This window comes from Vigna radiata, unplaced genomic scaffold (assembly GCF_000741045.1).
Source record: "Vigna radiata var. radiata cultivar VC1973A unplaced genomic scaffold, Vradiata_ver6 scaffold_7, whole genome shotgun sequence".
Classification (NCBI taxonomy): Eukaryota; Viridiplantae; Streptophyta; class Magnoliopsida; order Fabales; family Fabaceae; genus Vigna; species Vigna radiata.
The window spans coordinates 1,501,848-1,527,146 of record NW_014543262.1 but is presented as its reverse complement, the minus strand read 5'-3'; the positions used below and the strand labels follow the sequence as shown (position 1 = coordinate 1,527,146).

The 25,299-nt window shown below is 39.3% G+C and overlaps 2 protein-coding genes across 9 annotated transcripts in view; one reads left to right on the top strand and one right to left on the bottom strand.

Moving 5' to 3' along the window:
- LOC106753972 (DEAD-box ATP-dependent RNA helicase 6) overlaps positions 1 to 15,064 on the bottom strand; it is a 19,813-nt gene extending 4,749 nt beyond the window's left edge. For 2 of the 7 annotated variants that reach the window (XM_022777681.1, XM_022777683.1), the window contains exons 1-4: positions 14,512 to 15,064; positions 13,702 to 13,936; positions 12,608 to 12,894; positions 11,631 to 11,811 (exon numbers count right to left, since the gene is read on the bottom strand). In XM_022777681.1, coding sequence (XP_022633402.1) covers positions 11,631 to 11,811; positions 12,608 to 12,894; positions 13,702 to 13,936; positions 14,512 to 14,781 — 973 coding nt within the window. In that variant the 5' untranslated portion in view covers positions 14,782 to 15,064. The other 5 variants (XM_022777677.1, XM_022777682.1, XM_022777678.1 and 2 more) reach the window with 5 other exon arrangements.
- Positions 15,065 to 19,984: 4,920 nt separating this feature from the next.
- On the top strand, positions 19,985 to 24,520 carry LOC106753989 (protein GrpE). 2 transcript variants are annotated; one of them, XR_002666831.1, is made up of 4 exons: positions 19,985 to 20,297; positions 22,618 to 23,136; positions 23,518 to 23,674; positions 23,968 to 24,109. XR_002666831.1 is itself a non-coding variant. In XM_014635911.2 (3 exons), the coding sequence occupies exons 1-3, from the start codon at positions 20,049 to 20,051 to the stop codon at positions 24,205 to 24,207; spliced, it is 1,008 nt and encodes a 335-aa protein (XP_014491397.1). In that variant the 5' UTR covers positions 19,990 to 20,048; the 3' UTR covers positions 24,208 to 24,520. The 2 variants fall into 2 exon arrangements, 1 of the variants encoding a protein (XP_014491397.1); XM_014635911.2 differs by lacking the exon at positions 23,518 to 23,674 and having other exon boundaries at positions 19,990 to 20,297; positions 23,968 to 24,520.
- The last annotated feature ends 779 nt before the right edge of the window (positions 24,521 to 25,299 follow it).

The window sequence follows — 25,299 nt, the reverse complement described above, 5'->3', positions numbered from 1 at the left end:
AGCACGCCGGAGCGTCTCCCTTCCTTATCCTACCGATCGGGAGGAACGCCGGAACGTCCCTCCTACCCCATCCTTATCCACCGAACGGGAAGTCACAACCAAGTAAAAATGAAATGCCTCGCATCATTTGATTTATAACTCAATAAGTACNTGGTTTATTGCGATAAAAAAGAAGAGAATTTTAACTGAAGTACAACTTAAGATGAGATATATTCCATGTGTTCGGAATTGGTTTCCCGTCCAGATGCTCTAATCGGTAAGCCCCGTTGTTCAGGCTTTCACTTACTCTGAATGGCCCCTCCCAACCGGCCGCCAGCTTTCCATGCACTTTCTCCCGTCGGGCTTCCCCGACCTTCCTCCAGACAAGATCACCTTCCGCCAAAAGCCTTGGTCGCACTTTGGAGTTGTATCTTCGTGCAACCAACCTTTTCAGTGCTTCTGTCCGGACCGCTGCAGTTTCCCTTCTTTCGTGTAACACATCCAGGTTTCCTCTCAGACCNTGTTCATTTACCTCCATGTCGCCCATCTGCCTTCTCAGTGTTCCGCCGCCTATCTCGACCGGCATCATGGCATCCGTCCCGTAGGTCAGGTTGAACGGGGATTCTCCTGTTGCACCGTGGGGGGAACATCGGTACCCCCAGAGGACCGACGGCAACTCATCAACCCAAGNACCTTTCGCCTCGCCCAACCTTCTCTTTAACTCTTGTATGATTATCTTGTTCATCGCTTCTGCTTGGCCGTTCGTCTGGGGGTGCTCAACCGAACTGGTGACATGAACTATGCCCCACTCTTGATAGAAGGCTTTGAGTTTCCTATCTATAAATTGCCGGCCGTTATCCGTAATGACTGTTTTGGGTAGCCCGAACCGGCAAATGATCTTCCACACAAACTTCTGGACCTGGGCGGCAGAAATCTTTGCCAATGGTTCAGCCTCTACCCACTTAGTGAAATAGTCCACTGCCACTAACAAGAACCTCATCTGTGACCGCCCGGTAGGCAGGGGTCCAACAATGTCCATTCCCCACTGGGCGAAAGGCCAAGGGGACACAATACCTTGCAATTCCACTGCCGGCCCATGGAAAACGTTCCCGTGTTTTTGACAGGCTTCGCATTTTTTGACGAATGCCATACAATCCTTCTCTAACGACGGCCAGAAAAATCCCGCCCGTAACACTCTTGCCCGCAACGTCCGCCCGCCAGTATGTCTCCCGCACACCCCCTCGTGTAGTTCCTTCATCACATATTCTGCCTCCCTTTCCAGCAGGCATTTTAACAGAGGCGTAACATAACCTCTTCGGTATAGGTCATCACCGATCAGGCAGTACCGAGCAATCTTCTTGGTTTCCTCAGCACTCAAAGTTTCCCCACCGTCCTGCTTCCGAAACAGCTGTACTATTTCCTCTTTCCAGGTATTCACTACCCGCCCGGTGGTGACGACGCAGCATTCTACCGTCGGCCTGGTTACTACCTGTTTGATCACCGAAGAGAACCCTCCTTTCGCAGCTCCGCCGGCCAGTTTTGAAAGTAAATCCGCCCTAATATTTTCCGACCGGGGAACGTGCCGCAAAATGAACTCCTTGAAGCCTAAGGCCTGCTTGGCCTTGTGAAAGTATTGTAACAAGAGTTCATCCTTCACCTGAAAATTCCCATTTATCTGCCCTTCGACCAGTTGGGAATCTGTTTGACATTCTAACCGACCTACCCCTAGGTCCTTGGCCAACTCCATCCCGGCCAGTAGAGCCTCGTACTCGGCTTGGTTATTGCTGACCTTGAACTGGAACGTCAATGATTGTTCCACTAGTANCCCGCAGGGTCCTTCTAAGACCACCCCCGCTCCTCCTCCCCGACGGCTAGATGACCCATCCACTGAAAGTTTCCAGCAGAACTCTTCTTCAGGGGGCAGATCAACGGCAAAGTCTGCTAAGTGTTGACCTCGCACCGACCCTCGCGGNTCGTACTTCAAACCGAACTCCGATAGCTCCACCGACCAACCTATCATCCGACCTGCTAAGTCTGGTTTGCGTAGGATCTTAGCTATCGGGTANTCCGTTCGCACTACAACCTGGAAACCTTGGAAATATGGTCGTAATCGCCGAGCGGCATAAACCAGAGACAAAGCCACTTTCTCCAGCTGTTGGTATCTTATCTCCGCCTCTTTCAAGCTTCGGCTAACGAAATACACCAGTTTGAACTGTGGGACTTCTTGTAGCAAGGCTGCACTAATGGCTCCCTCCGAAACTGCCAAGTATATTTGCAATTCGTGACCCGGCTCCGGGCGGCCCATTACCGGGGGCTGGGTAAGAACTTCTTTTATACGCCTAAAAGCCTCCTCGCTCTCCTCGTCCCAACATCCCTGTGTGGTCTTCTTCATCGCCCGGACGATCGGCTTTGACCGACCAGCTAGATGGGGGAGGAATCGTGACAAGGAGGTCAACCGCCCGACCAACCTCTGTACTTCTTTCACTGTCTGCGGACTTCTCATCTCTAACACTGCCTTACACTTGTCGGGATTTGCTTCGATTCCCCGAGCGGTCAGCATGTACCCCAGAAATTTCCCGGCCCTTACCCCGAAGGTACACTTAGCAGGATTTAAACGCATATCGAACTTTCGGAGTTGCCCCATGACTTCTTTCAAATCCGATAGGTGCTCCTCTACCGACCGGCTCCTAACAACCATATCATCAACGTACACTTCCATGCACCTGCCTATTTGCCCTTGGAAAACCTTGTCCATCAACCTCTGGTATGTAGCCCCTGCATTCTTCAGTCCGAAGGGCATGACCTCATAGCAGAAGGTTCCCTGCTCAGTAATGAAGGCGGTTTTATCACTGTCCGGCCGGTACATGGGTATCTGATTGTACCCCGAATAGGCATCCAGGAAACTCATCACCTCATACCCTGACACCCCGTCCACCAACGCGTCGATGTTCGGCAGGGGGTATGTATCCTTCGGGCAAGCTCTATTCAGGTCGGTAAAGTCAATGCACATTCTCCACTTACCGCTGGCCTTCTTGACCATGACTACGTTTGCCAACCAAGTAGTGTACTTGACTTCTCTGATAAACCCGGCCTCGATTAACTTCCCCACCTCCTCACCTACCGCCCTTCTCTTTTCTACGCCTAACCTTCTTTTCTTCTGAGATACCGGTCGGGCATCTCGAAAGACGGACAACCTATGCGAAATAACATCAGGATGAATCCCTGGCATGTCTGACGCAGTCCAGGCAAATAGGTCCTTGTTCTCTACCAGCACCTCCTCCAACCTCCGCCGCTCGTCCTCTTGAAGGTCTCTACCGACCATCGTCACCCGATCCTCATTTTCCAGGAGACATGGCTGGACATCTCCCATCGGTTCCACCCGGTCGGTGGTGTCTTCTCTTGGGTCCAACTCTGCCGCCGATATAGCCGCTCGGGTCTCACATACCCTATGTCTCGGGAGTTGCACCCTTAATCCTGCTGCATAACATTCCCTTGCTACCTTCTGATCGGCTCGGACCGTTCGGATTGTGCCGTCATCCGCCGGGTACTTCATAGCTAGGTGCGGGGTTGACACTATTGCTCCGAACGCATTGAGACACGGCCGTCCCAGCAACACGTTGTAAGAAGTGTCTGCTTCTACCAGGAGGAAACGCACTCTTAGCTCTTTCGCCCCCATTTCTGACCCCAAACTCATCTTTAGATCCACGTACCCCCTTGTGTCAACCCGTTCTCCTGCGAACCCCAAAATTTGCTCGTTAAATGGCCTGATAGCCTCGTCCGGTATCTCCATTTGCTGGAANGTCTTCCAGTATAGGATATTGGCCGAACTCCCCTGGTCTACCAATACCTTTCNCACACTGTACCGAGCGATGATGGCCGTTATAACCATGGGGTCGTCCTGATCGGGGTCCGGCGCGTGGAAATCCTCATCCGAGAATGTTATGGTCGGCATGGTTCTTCTACCAACCGCCACCTTGTTTACGCTGTGCAGATTTCTCAGATGTCGCTTCCGGGCGGCCGAAGACGCCCCTCCCCCGGCAAACCCACCCGAGATGGTGTTTATCACTCCCCTCAGAGGCCTATCGCCGCTTCCCTCGCCCTCNGNCCGTTCGACGGCCGGTTGAGCCCTCTGGCCGACCGGTAAATGACCCCTGGGTCTTTCCGCGGCCCCTCTTGGGTTAGGATTTTCCCTTCTAACAAATTCCCTCAAGTGACCCGCCTGTACCAAACTTTCCAACTTGTCTCTCAGTGCTACGCAATCTTCCGTGGAATGTCCCATGTTCTGATGGTAACGGCAATGCTTACTTTCGTCCGCACCCCGAGGGGTGGGGGACCTCGCCACCGTCAGTAAATTAGCCCTCAAGGCCTCTTCCAAGACTCTCACCCTTGGGGCACTCAACGGAGTATGATGGAAATACTGTTGTGCTCTTTGTATTTCCGCGCCCCGCTTCACTGTCGACCTATGCTCCCCGCCGACCGGTCGTTTCTCTCCCCTCCGGTCCCGCCCAGGCTTCTCCCTCGCTCCTCCTTCTTCCCCCTGATCGTTACGATACGATCTCCCCTCTTCTATTCTTATAAACCCGGCCAGTTTATTCTGTAGTTCAGCCATAGATTGGGGCTCTTCCTCATACAGNTAATCTACGAAAGGGNCGGGCCTAAGCGCTGTCGTGAGCGCGCTCACTATCAGCCGTTGGTCTACGTTCCGCACCTGCCGAGCGGTTCGGTTGAAACGCTCCATAAACCCCTTCAGCGATTCCTCCCGCCCTTGTTTCATCCTGACAAGGGCGGTATAAGTTAAACCTCGCGAACGATTTGAGGCATACTGCTAGCTAAACAGCTGCCTCAGGGTAATGAAACCGTCGATGCTGCGAGGCGGCAATGAGTGAAACCAATCCAAGGCCTCATCCTTCAGAGACAAAGAAAATACCCGGCACCAGACCATCTCGTTGGATGAGTAGACCGCCATGGCGTCTACGAACGACCTCAGATGCTTCACTGGGTCTGACGTACCCCCGTACTTCTCGACCCAAGGGAAAACCTTGTTCTCCGGCATTACTGCCCCCATGACGTTCGGAGTGAATGGGTGCAACCCCTCGGCCTGGTCGAACTGGTCCCCCTCCCAGGTCTCTTCAAACTGCGGATTTTGCCGCTCAGACTCCCCTCGCCCCTCCAGATTGTCCTGGTCGCGCCCTATGTTTCCCTCACCTCTGCCCCTTCCCCTTCCTTGGCCGTCTATCCCTCTCCCCCTCCCGTTCAAGCCTTCTCTCCCACCGACTCCTCTGCCGTTCGGTTCAGCTCCCCTACCGAGCCCTCTCCTCACTGGCCCCTCCCCTCGGCCAGCTCCCCTTCCTCTACCTCTCCCCACCACTGCTCCTCCTACGGCTTCTCCGACCTCCTCCACCGAAGGCCGNCGACTGACCTCCTCATCTCCAGAGTGGATTGTCTGCACATTGACCGACTGCACCGAAGCCCCCACCACCACGTTTTCCCGCTCTGCCCGCAGAGCCGCTATCTCCGCTCTCATTTCCTGCATCTGTCTCTGCATCTCCTGCAGGACCTGCAANTGTAGCTGCTCAGCCATTGTGTTCGTTTCTGGGTAAATCACGATTTCGGGCCCCACGGTGGGCGCCAAATGTTTTGGTATTTAGAGCCCGAGACCGAACCAGCTCTTCAACCCTTTCCCGATCGCCCGACCCGGTCGTCCTCCAGATGCCTTTATGAATCACCCGGGAGGTCCTGCAATAAGAACACTCCGACGCCCAAGTCAGTGGATCAGTTAACAGGATCAACTTTTTATTATTAGATTCGAGAGAGCTTACCTGTCCTGCTGCTCCTATTTATAGAAGATGTATTCATAATTGACCATTAATTTCATTGATTCGCTATGTCTTCCGTTACATCTTCATCAAAACCTTTTAATGCCTTCTCGACCCCACGCCCACTTAATCCATACCGTCCAGTGCTTAAGTCGCCATTGCTTCTTATGGCTTTGGCAACCCGGCCGTCCGGCCTTCTTCCAGCTTCCTGATCCGGTCGGTCCAGCCGACCCTCCTCCACTACAACTAGTTAAATAAAAATTATAAAGTGATAGAATTTATATACAGAAAAAACACTTTATTACAATAGCTTGTAATTCCTTACCAACGGGGTAGGGAATAACAGGAACAAGAAAAAGAAAGTGATTACAAACAACAACAAAGGTATTCGAGAGAACTCTCGCTCCTCACTCCCTTTCCAACCGAAAACCAAAAACACTGACCTACCTCCACACCTGACAGACTTATTTATAATGTCTTGTTACAGTTAAAAATAATAATAACTTTCTTAACTGTTTTGCTTCTTCCTTGTACACAGTACCAAACCTATCATTACACCCTCCATGAAGTTTCTCCTTGTCAAGGTGAAATTCTGGAAACTCCTTGTTAATGCAGGCAGCCAATTCCCAACTATTCTCAGCAGTTGGAAGATGTTGCCATTTAATCAAAACTTCTAATTCTCTTTGGCTGGTAGTCCTAACATCCAACAGCTGGTCTGAATAGACTTTCAAGATACAATCTTCCGTAAGTGTAGGAGGAAGGGGCTGGGGCACTACAACGGGTTTTATTGTTTTTTCAGCAGAGAGACATGGAAAACAGGATGTATCCTGCTGTGAGGGGGTAGATCTAAAGGGTAAGCAACCTAGCCAATACGATCAACAACTTGATATGGTCCATAAAAACGGGGGCTGAGTTTTTCACTGGGTCTCTTGGCTAGAGACCTAAGCCAATAGGGTAGCAGCTTGAGGTAGACCCAATCTCCAATCTGATATTCAACCTCTCTTTGATGCTTGTTCGCTTGCACACGATTCTGATCTTGTGCTTTACATAAATTGGTTCTTAATTCCCCTAAAATGCCATCATGTTCTTGTTGTAAATGATTCACACTATCCACCTTAGATGGTACCTTTCAAAAGTATGGGAGGATCTCGGCCATAGCGAGCTTTGAAGGGAGTCATCTTTGTGAAGGCACTATAATTGGTATTGAACCAAAATTCTGCCCAAGGTAACCATGAGGCCATTCTGAGGCTGGGAACCATAGGTATGTTTCAAGGCAGTGATTTACTACCTCCGTTTGACCATCTGATCGTGGATGGTAAGTCATACTGAATCTTAATTTGGTCCCTGCTTGACAAAATAGTTCACAACAGAAATTGCTCAAGAATAACTTGTCACGATCTGATACGATAGTGGAAAGGAAACCATGAAGTTTGATAACCTCTCAAAGAAATAGTTAGGCTACATTTGCAGCTGTATAGGGGTGAGCTAAAGCAAAGAAATGTGCATATTTGATGAGTCTGTCAACAACCACAAAAGTAGTGTCTTTCCCTTGTACGTTTGGTAACCCTCCAATTTAATCCATGGATATATCGGACCAAACTTGAGTTGGAATAGGTAATGGCTGCAGAAAACTAACTAGAGCCAACGTTTCTGCCTTTTTGCACTGACAGATATCACATTACATCACAAACTCCTTAATATCCTTCCTCATACCTTCCCAATACACCACTCTAGCCATCCTTTTAAGGTTCAAAAATACCCACTATGACCCCCCAAAGGAGATTCATGCAATTCCTTAATAATAATAGGAATCCGTGAATACTAGCGAGGCAACACCAATTTTCCATGGTAAAACAATCTCCCCGTCTTCAATTCATATCCAGTATGAGCCGTGGAATCAACCAATAAATCTTGCATCAAAGAGGTTAACTTGGCATCTTGTTGAACCTTCACTTCCCAAGTTTCTCATTCATCAGTTTGAAAAATGGAAATAGCCAGAAAATACATCTAGATAACACATCAACAGCAGTATTTTCTTTACCAGGTCGATATTGGATCTCAAAATCAAATCCAATGAGTTTGGATGCCCATTTAAATTGTTCCTCTGTGAACAAGCGCTGGTCATTGAGAAATTGCAGACTTTTCTGGTCTGTGACAACTACAAAATGACTACCCATTAGATAATACTTCCACTTTTGAATTGCATGAGCTATTTCCATTAATTCCCTCTCATAGACAGACTTGTTTTAGCCCCCATCTGACAAAGCTTGACTCCGAAAAGCCAGCGGTCTTCCCTCCTGTAACAAGACAGTCCCCAAACATTTGCTGGATGCATCAGTCTCAATGGTAAAAAGCTTGGAAAATTCAGGAACTGCTAAAATGGGCAGTTACGAAACAACCTCTTTAAGCTCTTCAAAAGCCTTTTGTGCCTCTACAGTCCATTTAAACCCATCCTTAGTTAACAGCTGGGTATAAGGTTTAGCAATCTTCCCATATCATTGCACAAATCCACCGTATTAACCTGTTAACCCCCAAAAGCCTCTTAAGGCATTGACATCCTTGGGGACAGGCCAACTCCACACGGCTTCCACTTTTTTTGGATCTGCAGCTACCCCTTTCCTTGAGATAATATGCCCCAAGTATTCTAGACTAGGCTGTCCAAAACTACACTATTTTTTATTGAGCCTTAATTGATTTTCTCGCAGTGCTTTTAAAACCTCCACCAAATGTTGCACATGAGTCTCGATAGTTGGATGGTAAACTAGTATATCATCAAAAAACACTAGAACAAATCTCCTTAAAAAAGGTTTAAGAACTGCATTCATCAAAGACTGGAAAGTAGCTAGTGCATTAGTCAGCCCAATTGGCATGACTACGAACTCATAATGACCCTCATGAGTTCTAAAGGGAATCTTCTCAATATCCCTCTCCCTCATAAGAATTTGATGATATCCCAATTTCAAGTCCCGTTTAGAAAAAATAGTTGCTCCAGCCAATTCATCCAATAGTTCTTCTATTATTGGAATGGGAAATGTAATGGGAATGGTGATTTTATTGAGAGCCCAGTAACCTACACAATCTCCAACCTCCATCTTTCTTCTTTACCAAGATTATTGGGCTTGAATAGGGGCTGATGCTTGGCCTAATAACTCCTGCATGCAGCATGTCCTGCACTAGTTTTTCAATCTCATTCTTCTGCTGATGAGACTACTTGCAAGGTCTGAGATTGGGAATGGAAGCTCCCTCTTGAAGATGAATGGCATGGTCATGGTTGTGGCTAGGAGGTAATCTTACTGGATCTTGGAAAACTTCATCATGCAATTCCAAGACTTTGAGTAATTCAGCAGGAATTTCAGGAGAACTATCAATCTCCTTTTCTTCTCCCCATTTGATCAAATAACAAGAGCCTTCGTTCTTCTTTTCTTTTAGCACCTTCTTGAGTGAGGTTTCAGATTTGGACAGAGTTGGATCTCCAGTTAGAATCTGTTACTTGTCCCCTTTTCCGATGGTCAACTCCAATTACCCAAAATCAGCTTTGACTTCCCCAAACTTGCTAGCCATTTCAACCCCAAAACCACATGTCAGCCCCTCCTAATTCAAATATGAAAAATTGTTGTTGAACCTGCAAACCCTGTAGGTCTAGAAGAAATCCTTGACACCTCACCCTATGCCCATCTCCCACTTCAACCATAAAGGAAAGTGTTTCCTCCCGTGTCAGCCCACATCTAGATATTAGGTCTGAAGAAAAAAATTGTGAGATGTCCCACAGTCTATCAGAACCAACACCTTCTCATTCCCAATTCTGCCACAGTTTCCACGATTTTTTTGTTGTAAGACCAGCCATTGTACACAAAGACAGTTGCAAGACTTGCTCACTGCCTTCCAGACTTTCCTTACTACCAACTTCACTCGCCAGCAATTCGACAAAACCCGATATGTATTCTTCAGTCATCATTAACATATGTATTCCTGCATAGATGGTTGGGTCCAAACTTCTCATCACACTGAAAACATAGTCCTGTCTTGATCTTATCTTGTCGTCAGATAACTTTATAAAGGGATCGCCCCATGGACACTGCCCTCCTGAAGTACTACCCACTGCACTGGTTATGTCCAAGGTCTCCCCCTTTGCCTCTGTTATGACTGATCAAACCCATAGAACCACCCATATCTCTTGAAAAACTTCTGGTTACCGAGTAAGGCTTGTAACCCAAGTAGCACTACGATAGGGGAATAAAAGTGTATGTTAGGAGAAATAAAGGCGGGAAGGAAAATTAAGAAGGAATGTTTTTTAGAAGTTTGTTAGAGGGAAAGGGGAGTACAAATAATAACAGAATAAGGGGAGAAAGGATCATCAAATATTTTTACTTTTGGGAATAGACCGGACATTTTCCAGTGGAGAAAGGGAGGCTTCCTTAGAACACTTTCTTGTAATTTCGTTTTACACACTTTACAGAATTAAGAAATACGTATACATTCATTTCTTTGCTACTGTTTGAGTGTGTGAGAGAGGAGAGTCATCTGTTACGATTCTCTGCATAAAAGAACCTAACACACTAGGTGTTCCTCCTTTTGAGGTGACTCGAATTTTTTCCTCCACCATCTGAGACTCAAGCATTAACCCAACATGAGTGTTCAGTTCATATAATTTCACCTTAGCTTTAATGTCCTCCTTCAATCCATTGAATAAAATACACACCAAGTAATCTTGCTCAATACCCTTCAAAAGACCTATATTGCTCAAACTGCTCTACGCATTCTTCTATGGTATCACTTTGTGTTAATCCAATCAAGATTTCGAAAGGATTCTTCAACATTGTTGGTCCAAACCGCCATACCACCACAACCTTAAAGGCGTCCAACGTGGGATTCGGGTTGCATAACTCCCACCATTGAAACCAGTTTAAATCTTTCCCCTCCAAAGCCACCATCATCGCTTGCATTCTTTCATCATTAGTAACCTCCTTCATCCGAAAATATCTTTCCAATTTGTTGGTCACCCATATGCTTCTTCCCCCACAAAAACTGGTATATCCAGCTTTCTCCAATGCGAATGAAAAGACAATTGGTCCCTGTCACCTTCTATTTGCTGCACATTTCGATCACCTGCTGTGGAAGATTCGTCCAAGATTTTCTCTCCACCTGATAGCTTTTCCACCACAACTGTCAAACCCCGGATGAGGTCTTCCAATCTTTGGAAACGATCATGCCTTTCATTATCAGCTCCATCACGGTCTTAAGCCAATTCTTGAACCATCTTTTCCAACCCATCCAACCTTGATTCGTTCTTGTGTCCACCATAACCTAATTTCTCCCCACAGCACCAAGATCCCAGCTCTGAATACCAGTTTGATAGAATTGATATACAGAAAAAGGCACTTTATTACAATAGCTTGTAATTCCTTACCAATGTGGTAGGGAATAGAACAGGAACAAGACAAGAAAGTGATTACAAACAACAACACAAAGGTATTCAAGAGGCCGCTATCTCCTCACTCCCTTTCCAACCAAAAACCAAAAAAACTGACTCACCCCCATACCTGACAGACTTATTTATAATGTCTTATTACAGTTACAAAAAATAAAATAAAAAAAACTATCTTAACTGTTTTACTTCTTCCTTCTCTTATACACAATACCAAACCTATTATAAAGCATAAACCATATCAAGTGAATCCCAACTTAAACATTGATTTAGTAACTATGGAAATTAAATAGTTTGAAAAAAAGAGACAAGAGATGTGTTACAAACAAAATTTTGATATCAATCAACTTTCATTAGTGGGAAAGATCAATTGCTCACAAAATCTAATTACAGATATTTACATATAATACCTTTCAGAGTTAGCTCATCCATAAGGTTAATAATGTTTGGCTTGCGTAGATATCTATCTTTGAAGTCCTTAACAGTAACAGGAAATGTGGCAGAAAACATCACAATTTGACGGGTTCTAGGAAGAAATGGAATCAGCTGTTCTATTGAAGGTTGGAACTCTGGTGAGAGAAGCTTATCAGCCTGAGAAAATCGTATAAAACCTTGTTATTGTCATTTTTTTATTTTTTTTTTGGTTTGATAAACAAACAATTCATACATGTACAAAGAGGAAACAAAGAAACCTAAGAACAAGAAACATGACATATACAATGTCAATCTCTTCATACATCACCATCAAGTAAACATTCTAGCATTTTATTCCAACTAAACTCATCAAGTAAATGAACATCAAAGAAATTAATGTTAAAAGTTCCAGAGAATGAATGATGCACCAATACTTCAATCAGTGTCACGTATGTGTCTGACACATCCGTATAAGATACTTTAGGATACTTTACCAATACTTATCAAGGAAGTATCAAATCTGTAAAGCAGTAATGCTTTTGTGATGACAATAATTTATAAATTTTTAGTTTGCTGATGTTTAATACATTTGAATTTAATTTGGATTCACACAATAGCTATCATATATTTACCATATTTTTAAAAAGAAATTGCACTTTTTCAATATGCATATATCACATATCTATCCTATTATTTTTAAAATAAACATACCGACATATTAAATACTTTTCGTATCCGATACACATATCAATCTGATCCACATATTATATCTGATACACGTATCGTATATGTAAAGAAACAAAGGAAAATGTTATTGGCTCAATATTTATAACATGAATTAGAGTCACAATAAACAAAGCCATTGCTTCTACATTCTTACCCTCATCTTCAATCCCTTTTGTAATGCTATAAACAGTATAAATTAGCTAATGTATCTCTATCATTTAGTAAATTCCAGGAGAAATGTAACTACCTCATCCATAACAAGCATAGAGCAATATTTCAGAATGCAAACATCCTTCTTTACAAGATCTAATATTCTTCCTGGGGTTCCAATTAGCAGATGGACTGGTTGATATAAACGAATAATATCATGTGTCAGGCTGGTACCGCCTGTTGTAACCATAACTTGGATTTTCAAATGTTTTCCAAGTTCTTTACACACTTGGGATGTTTGCAAAGCCAGCTCTGGAGTTGGGACCAATATTACAACTGCATTACAGTATATAACAAAGGCAATGATCAAGACATAAGCGAAGCCTGAAATCAAAGCTCATTTAAATATATAATAGACATTAAATAACGAATAAACTAATCATGCATCAACAACGCAGCCAAAGATATACTATTTTCAAACTTTGTCACCAAAATCTATTTGCACATGGACAAGACAACAAAAATTTGGCAGCCACATGTTAAACAATCAATATATACATACAAGGAGAAATTATATGATATGCAAAATACTAGGTACCTATTCATTATTTATACATTCATCAAATATTTCTTTTCCAATAAAAAAAAGTTTGTTAAAAGAAATGTTCAAAACCTATAGTTAAAATTAAGAGAATTACTCAAAAAAATATAATCTCAAAGAATTAGGGGCTGACTGTTTAAGCTTTAAAAAATGGTATATTTGACTTTAGACAATAGCACTAAAACACTTAGTTTTAGAGTTTTACAAAATGGTTATAATTTTTTTGAAAACGTGGCTTCATAAAAATACACTTAAAATGGTCAAAGAAAGGGGCAATTAGTATCTTTCTGGAGTATGGACAAAATGCTGAAAGAAGATAAGAAAATTAAAAGAACAATATTAAATCAAGCTTATTTAAGTGAATACTCGGGAAATAATGTTACTAAACTAGTTGGACCTTCCCTATTAACAATCATAAATACCAGTTAATTCTCTCTCTGCGTCTCTCAGTTTTAATAAGAAAAAACTGCTTAGTGAACCAACAAGCAGCCAGCTACAAGAAAGGATAACAAATTGAGAACCATAAACATACTCATTTCAATTATATTTATGAGAATTCTTAAAATAATTAATGTAAGTAGAAGTCGAACCTTGAATAACATTATTATCCTGATCAATTTTTTCCAATGCAGGAATACAAAATGCAGCTGTTTTGCCTGGTCCTTTTTCAGCTCTAGCAAGAATGTCACTACCAGTAAGAGCAATGGGAATGCTTTCTTTTTGGATAGGAGACGGCCTCTCAAAACCCTTCTCGTATATTCCCATAAGCAGCTCACTCTTCAAAAAGTAATCCTCAAATTCATTGCCTTTAGATACTGTCACATCCTGAGAAAGACAACGAACAAAGCTCAAGACTTGTAGAAATAATATAATATAAAGTGTAAGAGATTAAAACAGACAAACAAGAATGAAGAAGAGAAAATCACTGTATCGGATTATGCCACTCAAGTATGTCTATCTTATAAGAGGAGAAAACTATGACTGAAACAGTGATAGCTAATACAGTAATATAAAAGATGTGCTGTGTCCTAATTGTGTAACGGAATTCTCATGCACCTTGCTAACAGCAGCCACCTCATTTGCTATTGAGTTTTCTTTACTCATAACACAAAGATAATAGTATTTAATCACATAAAGTAAGATATAAAATTATAAGATCATCAAGCAAAAATATAAGATCATCTAGCTTTTGATTTAGAATAAAATTTAATTTCATCAAACAAAAATAAACCTCCTAACAAAAGTATGATTACGATAGAGATTCTGAAATTTAATTGTCCAAATTACTGAAAAATGTCAACCTCAGATGCCTAAGTAACAGAGTATATTGTACTAAATAAGGCGAAGACGGAGAGTACTCCGACGTCGGTGAAATTGAAGAGCAGAAGCAAGGAGGTTACCGAGTCGACGGGGGTGGAGAAGCGCTGGAGTAGGGAGAGGAGGATGGATCCGCCCACGGAAGCGAGGACAAAGAAGGCGGAGAAGCGCGTATAGTGGCGGAGGAAGGCGGTGCAGTTGTAGTAGTAGAGGAGGACGAGGGGGAAGGCGATGAGAGCAATGAGGCCGACGAAGACGACGGCGTTGAGGAGGTTGGCGGCGGAGGATGACTGCAAGGAGAGGACGTAGACCAGGAGAACCACCAGGAACGTGCAGAACGACACCGGACTCATAACGGCGATTATTTCAACACCGAGACATTCCAGAACGGTCGGTTACATTGTCGCGATTTTTTAGATTTTTTTTCATCTTCTTTTGTTTTGGTTTCTCTCAGCGCTCCAACACCGTAACGTTGACAAACTCCATTCTCTCTTCTGAAGCTTGCGTAAGAGTTTTCCTTCTTTCTCCGCCCACATAGAAAAAGGGTGAACTTCAGAACATGTGTTTGACTGTAGAATATACGATGGAACCCACCCACCACTCTTACTCTCATTTTGACTTGAAAGGTTGTAGTTTTCAATTATGTTCGGTGAATTCTACTTCAGATTTGGTATGCAAAAGTTATTAATGTCTCCAAATATTAATATATTATTTATCTTTCTTGCCCTTTTTACGAGTTAAGAGAATTGTTGGAAGTAATTCATTCACTAAAAACTAAATTATAATCTAAATTATAATATATAAGTGAGATACAAATTTTATTTTATAAATTGGTTTTTAGGATTAAATTAGTCTTAAAATTTACTTTGTTAAGCTTGAGATATTTGTGTTCCCTAGCATGGCAGTATATTATTGTTCTCTTATCTTTTCTGCCTGTGTTACAACGAAAAGTTTATGGGTTTAACTCCTTTTATTAACAATTTGAAGATACCAGTCCGCTCGCACAGGTCTTCGTGTTTGCTTTTTAATAAAATAAAATTTATTATTTTATACAAATTTAATATAAAATAAAATGATAATAATTAGTGGTATTAAAAGATTTATTTGAAATTAAATGTAATTAACTAAAACTTTCACATAATTGGTATTTTTTATGTTTATATATGTATTTTCATTCAATATTAATATTTTGTTTGTATGTTTAATACTTGATGTTATGATTTCATCATTCATAGTTTGATATTTAATTTATTAAATATTGAAATATCTTTTATAATCTAGAATTGATACAAAATATTTTTTAAACTATTATTGTGAAAACAAGTTTGTTTATTAAGTTTTCTAAGAATTGACTTCTAGTAAGGAAAATTAGACTCATTCTTAAGATATTCGAGTTTGAATAAACCTTAATATTGACTTTAAATTAAATTGAAGAGAAACGAGTGATTATATTCATGTGAGGTTTACATAAATCTAATCCTACCAATAATCTATCATATAATTTCTTACTATTATGCCTTCTTAAGTGTTTGAAAAAAAAATCAACAAAAGCTTTAATTGTATTTTCATAGTTTTAATTATCAAATATAATTTATAGAAATATTCTTTTGTCTAAGTTATGAGTGCAATTATTACATCGAACAAGTCATTTAAAAGGATAATAACTACATACAACTTGTTATTATGCAATCGATACATTTTTCACTAAAATAATATTGCTAACATGATCCTTCATCTCGACAAAAACATTTGCAAATAACATAGTTAATAAATGTCATAGTGTCAACTAAAAAAAGAAAGATGTATCACATTATCTTTATCAACTTCAATTTCAAAATAATAAACCCCATTATAGAATGATGATATATTCATAACAATAGAAATGGGAAACTGTCATAATGAAAACTTTGGTCAATCAAGAAGTTAGTTAAAATATTATACTAGTATAGTAGCTTTTTTGAAAGATGGTATTCCACATAGCTTTCACCATTTTTTTCTTCATTAAAAATAATTGGGCTTCATTATGGGTTGTTTGTTGAGTTACTATTCCATTCTCCATCATCTCTACCACTTGAATCTTTATGTAACAGGGTAATAACTTAGTCTTATATTCACTGAACACGTCCTTGATTTAATAGGAATTCCATGATGAACAATTGTTAGAGGAAGTGGTCCTCAATGTTATTAAAATATAATTGCAAAATCTTTTAACAACCTTCTTAACATTTTGACTTCAGGTGTTGTTTATTGTTTTTCTTGCAAACTAGTTTGTTATATAAACCCACCTCTAAAAACTGAGAATGAGAATGGACTTCATTATTGCAATTGTCCCACATTGTACATTTGTGGCATGCCATCTTCCACATTCATCATAGAAATAACTTGTTTATTTTATGTTAAGCTTGCATACAATACCATATTTAAAGCAAAAAAATCTAACACTTATAATGTATTTCAACTATCCTAGAAGTCAAACTTTGTTAGCATGAATCACTTAATGGCAAGTGTGTGCTAATCGCACAATAACAAGTAATACATATTTATCATTTTATCAAAAAACTTGTACAATACATAATACATGATAATAATTGGAATTAATAACTAATTTTAAAAAAAGAATATTTTCATAAAGTGTGTTGATGTTTAAAGCTTAAAACTATGCAAAAATAATTAAAATTCTTTTTTGGATTTTTTAACAAACACTTAAGATGCAAAATAGATTAAAAATCACTAGTGAAAAAACGTTGTTTAACGTCGGTTATTTTTTTGGACTTTTAAGGTCGCATATGGAACTAACATCTATTCGAATGACGTTAATTACACATCGGTCAGAATATGACCGACGGCTATGTAGACGTCAACTATGTACATTACCGACGTCTACACAGACGTCGAACATAGTTACAATAGACGTTTATATAGACGTTTGATCCATACAGGTAAGACATCTCTGAGGTTGCTCCTGACTAATGGTGATTCGACTTTACAATTTTATATTTTAGTTGAAGAGAATGTATTGTATATTTTTTTTATTGGATGATTTTAAAAATATAGTGAAGGGAATTGGAGAGTGCAAAACACAAGCCGCCAAAGAACGCCGCCCAAGGACACAAGAATAACTGCACCAAAACCCAACGAAAACGCATTTTAATCGGTTCAAATGAAAGATAATGCACCAAAGAGTGGTGTAATCAGAGTAAAACTAATTTAAAACGGTGCAAAAGTGAGAAAATGAACCTGAAAAGCGTAACTTGTAAATAGAAAACGCAACGAAGATGATGAACAATGAGTGCGCGTAACGGTTGTCTCGCGATTCAAATGAAAGATAATGCAAAGAGTGATGTAATCGTTGTAAAACTAATTTAATACGGTGCAAAACTGAGAAAATGAACCTGAAAAGCGTAACCCGTAGGGAGAAAAAACGACGAAGATGATGAACAATGAGTGCGCGTAACGGTGTTTTAATGTCGACATTTAGAAGTTGGTTCCCCTATAACAGACGTCTAAAGGGCTTTAGAAGTCGGTTCCCCCCATAATAGAAGTCTAAATGAAGTCAAAAAGTGACTTTTTAAATTTATGGGTTTAGGGTTTAGATGTCGATTCCCCCAATAACAGACATCTAAAGGGCTTTAGAAGTCGGAGTGGCGGGATCAGACGTCTAAATGGAATCAAAAGTGACTTTTTAAATTTTTGGGTTTAAGGTTTAGACGTCGGTTTCCCCAATAACAGACATCTAAAGGGCTTTAAAAGTTGGAGTGGCGGGATCAGACGTCTAAATGGAGCCAAAAAGTGACTTTTTAAATTTTTGGGTTTAGACATCGGTTCCCCAATAACAGACGTCTAAAGGGCTTTAGAAGTCGGAGTGGCGGGATCAAACGTCTAAATGGAGCCAAAAAATGACTTTTTAAATTCCTGGGTTTAGGGTTTGAACGTCGGTTCCCCCAATAGCAGACGTCTAAAGGGATTTAGAAGTCGGTTCCCCCCGTAACAGACGTCTAAATAAAATAAAAAATTATTTTTTATTAACTTTTCGTTTAGTTTTGGCGTCTATTTGGGGGAACCGACGTATATGAGGGCCTATAGACATCGATTATGAGGGCCCTAACGTCTATAATATTATAGACGTCAGGGTCCCTCTTAATTGACATCTATATTGCCAACTTATTTACGTAAGTGCCACTGGTCATTAATTTACGTCAGACCCCCATTTAACTGACGTATAAGGGTTGACGTTAAAAGTCAATTTTACACTAGTGAATAATATACTATATTATTGTTAGGATTAGACTTCACCAAATCTCACTTTCATGCATATAATCACTCAACTTCTCTCTATTTCAGTACTAAAATCAACTCACAAATTTATTCTCAAATCCTAATTTCTTAATAGAATGAGTCTATATTTTATTAATAAAAGTCAATTCCTTAAACAATTAACAAACAAACATACTTTCATGGACTCAAACTTCATTATGAAATACAAAATACAACTTTCATATTATATTATATATATATATATATATATAACAAAAAGATGTTTTCCAATATCCAATTAATTAAATATCAAGTTATGAATGATTAAACCAAAATCAACATTAAACATAAAAATAAAATTCTGATATTAAATGGAAATACATATATAAATATAAACAATACCAATTACATCTATCTCTAACAAAATAAATTTATTTTTTTCTTAATATTATCAAAGTAAATCAATTCTGGCTCACATAAATTGACTCACCACAAATTACGTTAAAAATAAACAAACCAAATCTAACTCACTTTATAACAAATAAAAATATTTACAACCTAATTTAAGGATCCACAATAGATTAAATAAATTGATTTACTAATCCATATAAAAATAGTTTTTTTTTGTCATATTCAAGTATTTAAATTTGCGGCTTTATAACAGAAAAAAAATCAATGTATTGCAGCTTTTATCAACTAAGTTGCTTAGTTTGTTATCTTTTATACAATGCAAAATATTCACCGAATCTACATTGTATGCTCTTCATTAAAAAAAAAAATAAACTCATTTTTTATGATACAAAAATATAAATAAAATAAAAACTCTCATTTAAGTATATGTAATGTAGCAGATAACGAGTCTAATAAGGCATCTTCATGTGAGATAAACATGAGATATTTCAAGTGAATGTTTTTGTAATAAACATATTAAAATAAACTACTTAAAAAATTGAATAGAAAAATTCAACAGAAAACCACATATGATAGTTGTGAAGTATTAGCATGGAGAATTTGTTTTCAATAATCGTATCTATAGCAAAACCTTTATTATATATATAATTCTTTTATTAATTGATATAAATATAAATGGACCAAAACTGTACACTTTTTTTTTAAAAAAATTAAAATAAGATGGACAAACGACAGCGCAACCCAAGATTGTCCTAGGTATTTGATATTAGATTTCATATCCAAGGGTTTCATCTAAAACGAGCAGTACTCAATCACCACCGTCTGATTAAGCCACACCCCACCGAATCCAACGGTCGTTTCCTTCCCACCATATTTTCCAATTCTTAAGCGTCGTGCAGTCGCCACTCACTTGCCCCTTATCTCTCTGTTCCGCTTTCTGTTTCTCTCTTTCCTAATGGCCACTGTTCTCAGAACCCCCACTTTTCGGCCAGCGCCTCCGCCGCGCGCTGCCAAGTCGCCAAAACCCTCGCGAGTCGCCGTTGCCTCGTTCAGACAAAGCGCTACCTGCAGGAGAAAACCCTCGCTCCTCTCTTCCCTGGGGTTCCGTCCTGTTCCCTCTCTGCTGTTCGTCAGGTTCGTGCCCTTCGCTTTCGACGGCGACACCGAGGCCCCACAGGTTCAGGAACCGGAGGTTCAGGTTCTGGTGAGGATCTCCCTCTCTCTAGCTAACGCTTTTTTCTTTTGTTACTTGTTTATTAGCTGAGGAATTCGAACCAACTTTGAATTTCGGGTTTTATATTTGTTCGGAATTTTAGCATTTTCTGGTTTGGTACAACGAGACATTTGTTAAAATGATTATTGATATTGTGCTGTAAAATCAACTAGGTGTGACTTGAAAGTGTGAGGGGTGTGTTAAGATTCTATGGTGGATTAGGCACAATGTCCGATGCATTCCTTATAATTAATTGTGTTGAGCGATTATTCCGTCTTAGAAATGTCTTAGATGTTGATTGTACCTAGTTCGTTTTCAAAATTAATATCAATCACCCGTTTCCTTCAAGTGCTTACTTCAGTATGGTCTTGCGGCTAACTTTTTAAGTTACGTCCACATGAGGTTTGCGATAAGGATTAAACTTGGATAAAGTTCCGTAAGTCCTGTTTTGTCACTTCCTAATCAGAATTGTTGTTTCATCTTGAAAATTTGCGTATTTAATCTTTGCATTCGAAAATTATACAAATTACCGAGGTCACTCCAATTCTAATTGTCCAAAGATTGAATATAGGGTTTTAAGTATTAATGCGGCTAATTAATGTTTGAGAGTATGATGTTGTAGTTTTTCGGTAAGCAATGCTGCCCAGCTGGAATCTATACAGGGTTTAGTAGGTTATGTATGCCGAGGAGTATGGAAGGATTGAGTGAAATAAAAGTTAAGCAGATAATGGCCGGTTCTTGATGATACTGATCTAGTATTTAGGGAAAAGGATCTTCCATACTAAGGGTGGGGTTTGACACTTGTAGTTCAAGATGGGACTTTTCAGATTTCATCACATTCCTACCTGATCTTTTGGAAATTATAAATTATGATTATCAAATTTTTGTTATCTAACTCTATACTCTTGTGACTTTATGATTGTAGATAGAGATAATGGATTAACTTGTTATCAAACTCTAGTTTGGACAAACTTAGATAATCTCGTTAAAATTGTGTAAATTGGCATAAACACGAATTAGCTACTTTGGAATGAGTGTTTTTTTTTCTCCTTATTCACCCTTTGGCAATAGGGTTTTTACTAGGGCTCAAATGATTTGGAGAAATTAACTCTTTTGAAATGTTTTCACTTTAGGAACTTGTGTTTATATGCATCCACATTATTACAGAGCTGCTGTTGATATGTTTTAATAATTTTTATAGGTTTAATTGCCCAGTTGGTCTCTAAATTATTTTAAAATTTCAAGTAGGTATCTTGACTAAGAAAGTTTGGAATTGGGTCTTGATAATGTACATCTTTTTTAGTATATCTGTTGACAAACTATTTATTCTTTATTGGTGGGTTGGAATGGCTAGAAAGTGACAATCCATGGCATTTTTGACAGCCAGAAATTGACCATCTTAAATTGGCATTTTTTTGGTGGTTTCATCCCGCCAATAAGGAGGGAATAAGGAATATTCCATGGTAGATGATGGTTAAACGGATTACTAACCCTAGGGACCTGATTAAAAGAAATCATATGATTAAGGACCTATTTGAAAATTCCCATATAGTTAGGGATTGACTCAGTAATTAAAGGCTTTTTATAATATGGAAGCTCCATTAGTTCATGTAAACTTGTTAGTTTGACAGCATCTTGTATTAAACTACAACGTCCTAGGCAGGCATAATTTACAAGAAAACAACCCTCTTACTGTAATATTGGATTTTTATTGCTACCTCAAGCACATTATGTGAGTCAGTAGAACATGTAATCAACACAATATAACCAAAAACCAAACCAATAAATAACATAAAAATAATTAAATAAAATAAATTGAAATTAAAGAAGATAGATCCATTATAATTATTTTCGTTTCTATTGCTTCTTTGTCAACTAGTTTAAGATTCCTCCTTGAGTTTAATTGAACTATCTAGTTTAACAACCTTGTAGGCAGGTGTTATGTTATGATATTTAGCATGTTTCCAATTTTTCTTCCTCGTTGCATTTTTTTCCCCATGTTATATTATATTATTTTGTTCTTTAGCATTTGCACTGTCGAAGTCATCTTTCATACTATGGTACCTCTTCTTCCTAATTTAAGAGACATCAAGCGATATTTGAATTTTTTAATCACTACACTACATATTACTCTTCAAATGGAGTATGAATTTATCAATAAGGTTTTGATTCCACACCACCATTTTTGGCTCATACAATTTTAGACTTTTCTAGTAGATTTCACGCTTGAGGAATACACGTCATTGACATTTTGTAATTTGACTAGCTCAACAAAGAAAATAATGGGGGTTCTTATGTGCAAATGTGACAGGACCCTTTAGATGGTGCTGTTGACGTAAAGGACAGTGCAAGTGACAATGAGGGTAGCGATGCTGATGAAGCATCTGCTTCACCTTTTGTATTGTTACTTCAATCATACAAAGAAGCATTGGCTAGTAACGATGAAGTCAAAATTGCGGAGCTGGAATCGTCATTAAAATCCATTGAAGATGAGCAAATAGAACTTGAAGGGAAAATAGCTGCTTTATCTGAAGAGTTGTCAATAGAAAGGGATCGGATTCTAAGGATTAGTGCAGATTTTGACAATTTTCGGAAGAGGACAGAGAGAGATCGCCTTTCCTTGGTCACAAATGCTCAGGGTGAAGTTGTAGAAAGTTTATTGCCTGTATTGGATAATTTTGAGAGAGCAAAAACCCAGATTAAGGTGGAGACAGAGGGAGAGGAGAAAATAGTCAACAGCTATCAGAGTATATTTAAACAGTTCAATGAAATTCTAGCTTCCCTTGGAGTTGAACCAGTGGAGACAGTTGGAACACCCTTTGATCCACTGGTAAGTTAATCTACACAGTAATTTCAATGAGTAGACTTGTAGTAAAATTCAAGTTTATCTAACTTTCAAGGAAAATAATCTTATCATTATAGAGGGGATACTGTTTTAAGTAAAAATGAAACTGAGAAATTTAACTTTTCTAAAGGCTGGAATGCACCAAAGTTTTATAATTGTCAATTTTTTTTGGCGCAGTATGCCCTTAATTTTTGTTCAACTTTGTAATATAATTTATATTGTCTTTGGATTATTTCAATATGGATTTTAGATTTTGTCTCCTCCATGAAAAATATCTTATTTTTGTTTAAGAAAACATGTTTTGTTTGGTTCCAGTCTTCCATTACATTTTTTATGGCATAATGCTGTCATCTATGATTGATGCAGGCACGCAAACCTGTTGGCTCGAAATTCAATCATGTCCTTGATGAACTTTTTCAAACACTTTATCAAGCTTGTTCAGGTTTCCTGAAGACCTTGACACGCTTTTAACCTTGACACGCTTTTAACCCAAAGCAATTCGTGATTGTTTCGAGCCAACTTGGTGAGTGTAAAACTGCATCACAAAAAATATCAAGAGAATTGTTTTAGCAAAATCTGTTGAGAATCCCATCTCAACACATAATTTTAGTTAGTTAGAGAATTATTTCCAGCTGGTTGAGATGATACTTTGTTTCAAACCTTTTGTCTGAGCTACAGCCTTGAATGAAGCACTAGACACAATGTTTCTATTGTCTAGAAATTTTATTTTGTTTGTTTCTGAACTGTCGGACATCAGAGTCATGAGAACTAGTTTTTTCTGATAAATCAATCATATTTTCATTTTATTTGTTAAAGCTACATGAAGCAATTATGCGTGAGGATTCTGCTGAATTTGAGGATGGGATCATAATTCAAGAATTCAGAAAGGGTTTTAAACTTGGTGACCGTCTATTACGTCCATCAATGGTGAAGGTATCAGCTGGTCCTGGACCTGCAAAGCCTGAACAAGAAGCACCGCAAGAAGAACAAGTTAACACTGAAATCTCGGAAGACAGTAAAGAGAACGAGGGTGGAACAGAAGCAGAGTCTGCTTGAGAGGTCAAAACTTTTGCTTGATTTCAGTTTTGAAATAGTAGATCAATTTTAATCTTCAGGAACATAATGTTGGCTGTAAGAGTTGCCCCAGAAAGTATTCCACTCAAGTTTCCCCTAAAAGAAAGTAGTATTATGAGATTTTAAATTTTTATGTCTTTCGGTGGCTTTCGTAGAGATGACTAAGTTTTCAGAGGTACCATTTTCCTGAAAGGAAGATTAAGTTGCAAATGATCAAGTGCTTTGCACCTGAAATTAGAATATAAATTCTTTGGTTTGGCAATGCAATGCAGCAACGCATGACTTACTTTGGTTCTTTGAAAGCCTCAATTATTCTTTACACAATTTTACAAACTGAAAACATTCATACATCTATCTTGTTTGTTGATTAACGAAAAAAATAATCCACAGCTCATCTTTTCTGTCATTAGATAAAAAAAGGAAAAGAAATTGCTAACGAAATGAATGAACAGTGTACGAGGGTAATGCGTGAACATGAAAAAGGAAACATTATAGGGAAGAGAAATTTACGTACTTAGAATATTTTAGAAGTAAGCTTGAACAAATCCAAGCTTCAAGCCAGTCTTTGAAAGTGTGCTAGAGTATAAATAGAGCTTTCTGTATGAAAAATGTAACCTTTTTACTCAAATAGCATCGTCTGTGTGGTCCATGGACTGCAGTATCTTCGTTACTCTTCTCTGCATAACCAATGCTATTGCTTCCTGCACTCCCACAATTACACAATTACTAACTGCACCCTCAAAGTAAGAAACATACTCAAATACTGTTCACCACTACCATTATCATCATTGCACTATGTCATTGCCGCCGCCGCTGCATATGAAGAAGAGTGGAAGAACTCTGCAGGGTAAAAAGAAAAGAAAAAAATGTGGAAATGGAAAGTTATTTTGGAAATGTGTTTTGGAAAGCTGTTCTGAAACATTTTTCATGAAAAAATGTTTCAAAAAATTTATTTTGAAGCGGAAATTTGCGAAACAGTTGAGAAGGGAAGATACTAAGTAACAATTTTTCAAAGGTTTAATAGGTTCGCAGGTTTTTATTTTTGTGGGTTCATTCCAATTGGGTCCTTTTATT